Below are 9574 nucleotides of genomic sequence, written 5' to 3' on the forward strand. Positions count from 1 at the left end.
TGAAATCTAGTGGTGGATTAGGGGTTTCTCTGATTGGTTGAGGTTTTTACCAAATATGGTGTGTAATTCAGTCTCTCTTATTATTGTTCTGCTATTATTGGCACTACTCCTGCTGTTATTACTCTCATATATATTATTTATGTCATATGGATTGACTATGTTGTTCTTCTATTATGTTGTTCATTCTGTACACAACATGTATTGCAATTCAGGCCATTCTGGAAGAGGGATCATTTGATGATTTGATCATTTATCAGCAGCCAGGTAAAAAAAGTAAAAAAGAGAAATTATGAGCTAGAAAGTCATTATGAGATAGAAAGTCGAAATTATTAGATACTTTTAACAAAGCAGTCATAGAAGCAGCTCCTTGGCATAGGTTACCCTACATTTGACATAGAAATGGATTGTGAGAACATTGAAGACTACTTTAAACGTGGCTTTACAACAGATGAAATACTTCTTGCTTTTTCATGTGTATTGAAACACACCTTTCAAGGGTGTGTTTGCTTATAGAAGCAAACACACAGGTGAAGGGAATAGGCTGAGGGAGTGACTGACAGGTAGAGCGAGGAGGGTAGAGAAACACAGAGGCAAAGCCTAATCGTGACAGACGTTTTCAGCTGCTGGACCTAAGAAGTTTGATATGGAGGAAAAAAAATATCGAAAGGATGTCCAAAAAGCTCAAAAGGGACTACAAACTTTAGTTGTGCGTAAGTTTGAGCCGGCAGACAATTTGAAAGTACAGCAGATCTTTTATGATGGGATGATAGAGAGGGTAGTAGACACTGCCTTCAGAGGCTTGAGACACCACCCCGAGAGTCTCCTGCTCTATACAGCTATGACAGGTTAGATTACAATATGAATGACATTTTCCGTGAATGCATCTGCAGTTTGGAAAAAAATATGTTAGGTGGCAGTTGCAAGCTCACTGATTAGGAGCCTTGCGACTGTATTTCCTTGAAAGACACAAATGCGAAGGCATTTTTCTTTTCTGGTTGCTAACTCTTCTTATGTTACTGTCATTGATTATCTAATGTTCAAATACATTTTTACTGTTGTATTGTTCTCTTATGTTGCACTTTGTAGGCTGCAACTCCGTTCTTTAGCCACAGAGAAAGTTAGTTAAGTGCTACCACTTAACATATTTCTTCACATTCATACACCTTGTCCATCTTTCTTTCAACAGCTGTATGTTTTGTCGTCACCAAGTCTTGGTGGGTGATAGGACTCCTTCCTGCAATTATACTGTACGGGCGCTACTTCTGCAGCAGACGCATGATCCAGCGCTACCTGGAGTGCGCCATGACCAGAGACATGAAAGACATCGAAGGATTTTACATGAAATCGCCAAGTATATATTGTTTATATTGTAATATAAGTTTTATGTGTAGTGTTAACTGAAAACTGCACTCTAAACAATGTCACCGTAAAACAATGGTAACTTACTGGCAGCAGGGACGCCAGAAACATACTGTTTTTTACGGTGAAGCTATCGTAATTTGCTTTTATGGTATTTTACCGTATACTGGATTACGTTATGTGATAGTAGGATAACTAGGTTTTACGGTGATTTTACTGTATATGCCAGAATGTTACGGTTTATTTACAAAGGGTAAAACACCCCAATACTTTTGCATTTAATTCCCAACAAATAAAAGACTAACAATAGACGTTCGATACGTAATTGTTGCAGTTTAATACATGTTCTCAAGACAAATAATAAAGGGACATTTGTATTACATCACAAAACTCACAATGTACTGCATGTTTAGAAGAAAACAAATACAATCAAAATCTTTAATGACCGGCTTAACTGAACTCATGAGGATAACCTCTGAACTACCTCTGAACAACAGTAGCATACCACTCTTGGGATAGGTACCTAACTCTGAACAACAGTAGCATACCACTCTTGGGATAGGTACCTAACTCTGAACAACAGTAGCATACCACTCTTGGGATAGGTACCTATCTCTGAACAACAGTAGCACTCGTGGGATAGGTACCTATCTCTGAACAACAGTAGTATACCACTCTTGGGATAGGTACCTAACCCAATAGATAGGTGCATCTTGTGAATGATTATTGTGATGACAAGATCAAGTTCGTTGTGGAGGCCAATTGCCTCTTGTTGAAGTGACTGTGTGAAAAAAATATGAAATGGATTATGTTTTAAACTGAATGATTTTCCTTTTGTCACATCCTTTATTAATATTGTTCATGTTGTGACATTGCCCTCCACTTTAGACTCCTGTATGTGGGTAGCAGTGCTGGAAGGCAAAGTGGTGGGTATGGTAGCAACAGTCAGCCAGCCGAAGCCAGGAGGTGCTGTTGAGTTGCGCCGGATGTCTGTTGACCGGAGCTGTCGGCGGTGTGGAGTCGGCGTGGCGCTGGGACAAAAGCTTGTGGAGTTTGCTGTCACTAACAGATATTCCTCTGTTGTCCTGGGAACCTCAGCGTACAGTCCCGCGGCCCACAAGCTCTACCAGCGTCTGGGATTCCAATCTGTGGGGTTCACTAACGGGTACGTCACACCCGGTATAAGACAGAGCTTACTGGAACAAATCTTCTACAGGGTCCGTCATCATCACTACGAACTCAATGTGCAAAATAGCAAGATGACGACTAAACTGAAGTAACTAAAAAATGACGGCAGATGTCGTCTGTTCAAATGCTTATCTTAATCTTAAAGCACCACTGAACTTGTTTGTGCAGAGTTCAGCATGGCTGACTTTGACTATACAGTCAGTGGTTTAGCTCTATCTCATACCAACATTCAACTGTTGTTTCTTTTAACCATGGCAACAATCTTTCTTACCCTTAAAGGGACAGTGTGTAGGACTTTGGCATCTAGCAGTGTGGTTGCAGGTTGTGGTTTGGCATCTATATGAGTTGTTGGATTTTTCATTTGAGATGCTTTGTGATGAAAGTTCAATGTGTGAGTAAGAAGCAATACATTTTGATTTCAGTACCTTTTAAATTGTAATTGAGTTTTGATTCAATTTGAAATGCATTAATATGGCTCTATTTTCAAGTATATAATATATATTTATATAACATGTCTATGACCGCACTGGCTGGTATTAACGGGGTAGTTCAGCAATGTATTTAATGATGTCTGTGATTGTCTCTGATGCTATAAATGCCTTACATGACAAATTAAAAAACATACAAAATCAAAGCAGCAGAGGCCAAGATATTATGACCTAGCTCCAAAGAAAATGTATTTCCTGTAAGGCAACGCAACAGCGCCTTTTATTAGACCCCTTTGTCACCTAAATGTCCACTTCTTTTATACCCTACAATGCATGTTTTTACAGTAACAAAGGCTTTCTGTTACATTTTTCAAGTCTTAAACTAAAAGTCCAAGCCTTGGATGGCTCCTTCCAGAACAACAGAGGACATTATACAGCTGTTTTCACAGTAATGCACTCATTGTGATGAGTAACCTTGAAATTGGTACAGTGCCCCTTTTAAAGATGTGAATAATTTGAAAATGAATATCTCAGTTGCACGGCTTTGCTCATATTCATAAAGCCCTGCAGGCTTTCTATTTTAAGCCTTTACTCTGTTATCAATCATTGTAACATTCAAATGAACCACAACACTTTTATCTCTGGGTGAACAATACTTTCACTATACTCCATGAAGAGTTCATCTCTGTTTTTTCATGATTCTCTGTCTGAGGCTCTTTCTCAGAGATTCTAACAACTCCTCACTTCCTCTTAGTTTCCTTTTAGTTGACTTACTCAGCACCAAGATCCTCAGCAGCTGAGGGAAGATGCCATCTTTTATGGTACTGTAGCATTTATTTTATCCTCCCAAGTCCTTATAAAGGTACACAAATGACCATTAACACTATATAATTGAACATTTCTACAACTTTCTATTTAGCCCCATAACAGTTACTATAACCAGCATTTAACGATTCAGTTCAGCTGAATTTATTTGAAATGTTTTGTACCGTGGGAGAGTCTTTGCCTACAGCATACAGAAATACATGAATATGCAAATGAGCACACTGTAAGACGGACTGCCTGTGGATCACTACAACATCCAAGACCTTCTATCCTGAAAGAGATATACTGAATTTATAGAAAACAGTGTTTTCGCTTCAGAACAGGGGTCTTTAACGTTTTTCAAGCCAAGGACCCCCAAACTGATAGAGGGATGGAGCAGGGACCCCCGACTATATATATTGTATAAAATTGTGTTTTATATTAAACTGGGCCTAGTGCCATGTATAAACATACCGTTGTTATTGTGCATTCAATAATAAGCTATTCAAATAGTGCACAGGTTCATATATTCATGTTTTTATTTTAATCATGTGCAAGGTACAGTGAGTAGGGTGGCCGTGCCACTGCCATTTAGAAACATACCTTGTCAGCTGATACCAATGCCAATATCAACATTGTCAATTGCAGGATAATCATGCATACAAGCTATTCAGATTGACATTTTTATTTTAAACATAAATGTGATAACGACAAATGAGTGATGGCCTATTAGTGCCACTGCTATTCATAAACATACCTGTTATCTTGCATACAATACTGAACTATTAAAATAATGGACAGATTCATGTTTTTTGGTCGAGTTACAAAACGATACATTTTCGCTCATAACAATGTTCATACACTTGGCACAATAATATGCTGGCCTCAGTAGTTGGCTGTTGTGGATAGGACAGTGTTTTAGCCAGGAATATCTTGCAAAAATGATTGCACAAGGATTTGTGCGGGAAGGAAATGTCGTTGTTTTTTAATTTTTTTTTTTTACAACGGTATCTTCTTTTCAAATAATATTGCAACTTGCGTCCTCGGTCAATCATGTAACATGCGGCCTCGTGATTGGCACGGCAGCGATAGGGGCGGGTCCTCCTCTTTGTGAGCAGGAGGTTTGGAGGGACAGGTCCAGGCTAGTCTCACGCTGAGAGTGAACTGTTGCCCAACTTGAGAGAGCTCCTGTGTGTCGCTGAATGTGTCCATTTCTGACTGAAAGATAACATCTTCTGCCTTTATCCATTCGCTACGATATGTTGGATTCTTGTTAATGTGTATTTAAAGACATTTAAATTTGTGGGGAAAAAATAGAAAAAAAATAGGAAAAATTGTCTGATCAACCAAAAATGTCACGACCCCCCTGCAGTACCTCCGCGGACCTCCTAGGGGTTGCGGACCCCCTGTTGAAGACCTCTGGTTTAGAATATCACTACCAACGTAGTACCAACTGTTTTAATATGTGCATAAGAGCCACACACAGGTCATAAAAGAGCATCGACCATCAATGTTTGCTGGTGACGCGAGTGGCTCCTTCGAATGTTTTCCATCGAGCTGTTGTTGAGGGACGATATGTTTTGTATAGACAGATGTTTGCCTGTGGCCTTTATATCAGGTCTTCTCAGATGCAAGTTAAAATTGTTTGAAGTTGGTTGCTGATGGAATTTTAATTTTGCTATTGTGCATAATAAAAAATGGAAAAATAAATGTTTTCAATGCTTGTAGTGTTGGAGTCCTTCGTTCCAAAGTAGACACACAAATGTAAACCATAGCTGTTTAGGAACTATGTAACTTGCCATTTGAAAGTGGAAACCTTCAGTGATTTCCTATGTCCATTTGGATGCAAAAAGTCCATGCTCTTTGCAAAATTAATGAATTTGATGAAGACATTTCTTATTTTTCTCTAATACATTTTATGAAACATAAAGCAGAAATGTTATATAACAATGAATATGAATATTCTGCCACTGTGGTCCAGGGTGTTCTGTGGAATTGAGTTTGGAACGGATGTTTTGCTGAGAATACACTGGAACAAAACTTGAGTAATCAAACTGACTCAGACTGTTCCCCAGTATGATGATATGAAATCTGCATGTTCAGCATCTTTGTGTTTTGTGAAATCTGTTGTTCCTCATATACGTTCATGTCAGCATGTGCTTCATATTGTGAAATTGGCAAATAGTTGCTGTTGCTCTATGTAGATCATACCAACTGAAAGTGCTTTATTTTCCATGATCACACACAGCAGTCTTAATGCCCTCATGACCAAGGAGGAGGAAGGTTTCTTCCCCACTGAAGACAAGTGTGAAGTCACCCTACAAGGATTTAAAGTCAGTGTGGCACTTATTGAAGCAAGCGTTTGCAGGGTGTAGTTACAGGAAGTCAATAGGTTAGGTTTTACTCTCCAAGATTTCCTCCATATTTCCAATTCTTTCACTGTGTCATCATCTTTACAAGCTGAGGTAAGGTTTACTTTGTTTGTATCTTACATTCATAGTATTTAAGCTATACATTTGGTATTATTAGTGTTGCACTACAAAAACACGTAACAACATTTGCAGATTTTTCAAGCAAGGTAATGCAAGGTAATGAAGTATCCTCTTATGTTAAGATAGGAACTTACTGAATGAAATAATTGAAAGGGCACAGATTTTTTTTAAACATTATCTCAGACTTGTTTCAGAATCTAATACCACTGTTTTTTTATTTTTTACTAAGACTCTAGCTCATGAATCAGATGCAAAGATGACTGTCGAGTACCACTCCTCTACAGTGACAAACATGGACATTGACAACAGTAAAGTTGGCTATAGACAACTTTTAGGAGATGGCAGCAAGCTCCGATATTCAGGTAATAAAATGAGAACTTCATTCCAAAGGATGTGACAATATAAATAATATAATCCATGAGACAATAAACTCAACAGAGCTCTAACTAATGTTTCTGCACACTGATTTGGATTCGCAGCCAGCAACTTTTTTATATATTTCAGATTCAAAACTCTGATCAACAGAAATCAGAAATAATATCTTATAATAACCTTATATTTGGAAAGGCACACTTCTGAAACTTGCAGTTAAAAGGTGCAATAATACATTTTTTGGCACATCAGAATGAGCATTAATTACAACATTCAAACGTTTAACAGTTCGACCTTTCATCTTTTAAAATGGATATGGTGAATGTGTATTCCCTATTTAGCAGGACAGAGTGGAGATAGTTGAAAATCACTGAGACAAAAGAAGCTAAGCGAGCTACGTCTACATGAAAATAGTACTACCATGAAACAATATATATCAGTGATTTTGGCATAGTTTATATTGAGGTATATATCAGGTCTATGTGGGCAAATTTGCAAATCACTCAGCCGGACCTATTAATATAGGATTCATAGAATTGTTGCATTATTATATTGCAGATATTTCACTCTCAATATTTTTTTCCATAACCACTTTCTGAATGTATCTGTAAAGATACAGCCAAGGTTGACAGGTTTTCCTCTGGTTTGTTACACATTATTCAACTTTTATGTGATTTATGTTGGAATCTGTAATCTGTAAAATAATAATTAATGATCTGTATTTGTAAAATAATTAATTAGTCAGCGCTTTGGCTTGAAATGAATGTTTTGTATAGTATTTTGCAACACCACTCGAAATTGTAATACAGATGAAACCAATGAACTACAAGTTCCTCAGAACACTTCATTGATTTTAAGTTTCTGTTTCTGTCTTTCAGTTTATGCATTGAGAAACAGCCCTTTCAGGGTTGCTACAGTTGTTCTCGGGCTGCTGTGTGCTCTCCTGTTGCTTGGGATCATAGGTCAGAGTGTCCACTGTGAGCCTACCTCTTTGTTTTCACTGTCAAATAGCCACGTTTTAGAAGGTTTTCTGATGTCATGGTAAAACCACTGATTAATCAATATCTCTCATCTCCCACAGACCGAAAAGTAGCAAAAGACCATCAGAACAACCTAAAAGCTGTGAGTAACGAAAAAGAGACACTACAGGAGAACCTGAAGGTGGTGCAAAACAATGTAAAAAAGCTTGAGACTAGCCGTAGTCAGTTAGAGCAACGTAACAGAGACTTATCTAGAAAGAAAGACCAAATACAGACCAATATCGGAATACTGACAGAAAATGCAAACACACTTCAATCTAGCCAAAACAAGTTAAAGGAGAGTAACACCGCTTTCAGCAAAGAGATAGAAGAGCTAAAAGGAGATATAGCCATGTTACAGAATAATAGCAAAGCTGTGTCTACAGCCAAAGAGTTGTTACAAGATCGATTTGATTCAGTTTTGAAACGCAAAAATGAGGTACAGGCCAGTTTTGAATCAGTGACCAAAGACAAGAACAATTTACAGAACAAATTAAATAATGTAACTAGATCAAGAGAGCATATGCAGTTGAGTTACAATGAGTTGATTAAGAAGGTAGAATATTTGCAGCACAGATACAACTTATCTAGCAGTGAGAAAGAGAAGCTAGAAAGCAGTCACCAAAACCTGACAATATCAAAAGACACTCTGCAGGACTCTTGCAACCTACTGACAAAAGCGTTAGATGAGCTGCAGGGTACTTACGCGTCCTTGGTTCAGGAAAGAGAAGCGCTTGAAAGCAGTTGCAAAAATGCAATTGTGGAGAGAGACGAGTTGAAGGCGAAAAATGACAACCTGACTGCTGAGAAAGACATGATACAGGCAGAGGTGGAGAGACTGAAGAAAATAGCCCCAGGTAAGTGGAAAGTATAAGATATATGTTTCATATTGCAAAATGTTTTCTAACCTGGCAAAAAGCATTTGGCCTTCTTCTTGAAATCATGCTGGAAAAGGCAGTGCCATCTAATGAAAAACAAATCAAAACTCACCACAAACCATTTTAAAAATGAACTCCAAATCATTGATTTTAAACACTTATTGATCAACACACATTTTGCATTTTCAGCTAAGAAGTGCCCCACTGGCTGGATAAGGTCTCAGTACAACTGCTACTATACCTCGGCTGGCAAAAGTAACTGGACTCTGGGCAGAGAGTACTGTCAAAGCAAAGGCGCAGACCTGGCTATCATAAAAAGTCAAGAGGAACTGGTTTGTTTAGCTGTTTGCATTTGTCTGTTTCTGCATGACTGTAATGTCACCATAGAAATTGTCATAGAAGCACACGGGAGAAATTTAAGTTGGTTGCAATCTGCAACCCCAAACCCACTAAATCCTGCACACTAGACCTTTAACACTGATTCATGTGAAAGGTGTCGCTCATAGTGATTAAGCCACAAATAAATATCACCATTCTCATTCTACAGCTTGCCTCAGCTCCACAAAGATGTTAAGCTTCTATCTGCTCATTGTTTTGATTGTACTATACTGCAACTTCACTGGTTTGGTTCAGTTGTCCTTAATAACCAAAAGGAAGTTTTGGCATGACATTTTTTCAATTTCTTCAATTTCATACAAAGCAACACTACTGGAACTTGTAGTAAAAGCTGAATTGAGTGCTTTTTGGGGGTTTATCTGGGCCAGTGGAATCATATATAAACACAACATTGACATAACCCTAGAAAGTTTATATGGCAAAAGTGTTTGGAAACAATTTATACACAGAAACCTCAGAGTCTTTTGCCACCCCACGATCTCCAATAGTCCCTCTCTTTAATCTCTGTTTTGGGTCTCCACCAACTCCTTCATTCATAACATAATTTCATCCGTTGTTAAAACAAAAATATTTATTATTGCAACTATTTGTTCTGGTTCACACAAGCAATAATATACATGACATAACTTGATGTAATT

General features: G+C 38.0%; 2 protein-coding genes across 4 annotated transcripts in view; both read left to right on the forward strand.

Annotated features, from left to right (window-relative positions):
• Nucleotides 1-529: 529 nt before the first annotated feature.
• LOC306695744 (N-acetylaspartate synthetase-like) lies at nt 530-4250 on the forward strand. 2 transcript variants are annotated; one of them, XM_079159062.1, is made up of 3 exons: nt 530-845; nt 1187-1351; nt 2248-4250. In XM_079159062.1, exons 1-3 carry the CDS (start codon nt 644-646, stop codon nt 2637-2639), a joined length of 759 nt encoding a protein of 252 aa, XP_079015188.1. In that variant the 5' UTR covers nt 530-643; the 3' UTR covers nt 2640-4250. The 2 variants fall into 2 exon arrangements, with proteins under 2 accessions (XP_079015188.1, XP_079015189.1); XM_079159063.1 differs by having other exon boundaries at nt 530-710.
• Nucleotides 4251-6017: 1767 nt separating this feature from the next.
• Nucleotides 6018-9574, forward strand: part of LOC306695443 (uncharacterized protein) — a 4718-nt gene continuing 1161 nt past the window's right edge. The window contains exons 1-5 of one of the 2 annotated variants that reach the window (XM_079158685.1): nt 6018-6244; nt 6501-6633; nt 7522-7620; nt 7725-8519; nt 8730-8872. In XM_079158685.1, coding sequence (XP_079014811.1) covers nt 6528-6633; nt 7522-7620; nt 7725-8519; nt 8730-8872 — 1143 coding nt within the window. In that variant the 5' untranslated portion in view covers nt 6018-6244; nt 6501-6527. The remainder of the gene's footprint in view (nt 6245-6500; nt 6634-7521; nt 7621-7724; nt 8520-8729; nt 8873-9574) is intronic. The other variant, XM_079158686.1, reaches the window with a different exon arrangement.

Source organism: Pholis gunnellus, assembly GCF_910591455.1.
Source record: "Pholis gunnellus genome assembly, chromosome: 5".
Classification (NCBI taxonomy): domain Eukaryota; kingdom Metazoa; phylum Chordata; class Actinopteri; order Perciformes; family Pholidae; genus Pholis; species Pholis gunnellus.

Bases quoted from the DNA above. Each gene is read 5' to 3' on its own strand.
- LOC306695744 (XM_079159062.1), top strand. From the start codon at position 644: ATGGAGGAAAAAAAATATCGAAAGGATGTCCAAAAAGCTCAAAAGGGA. The intron at 846-1,186 runs GTTAGATTACAA...TTCTTTCAACAG, and splicing joins GCTCTATACAGCTATGACAG to CTGTATGTTTTGTCGTCACC. The intron at 1,352-2,247 runs GTATATATTGTT...CCTCCACTTTAG, and splicing joins ATTTTACATGAAATCGCCAA to ACTCCTGTATGTGGGTAGCA.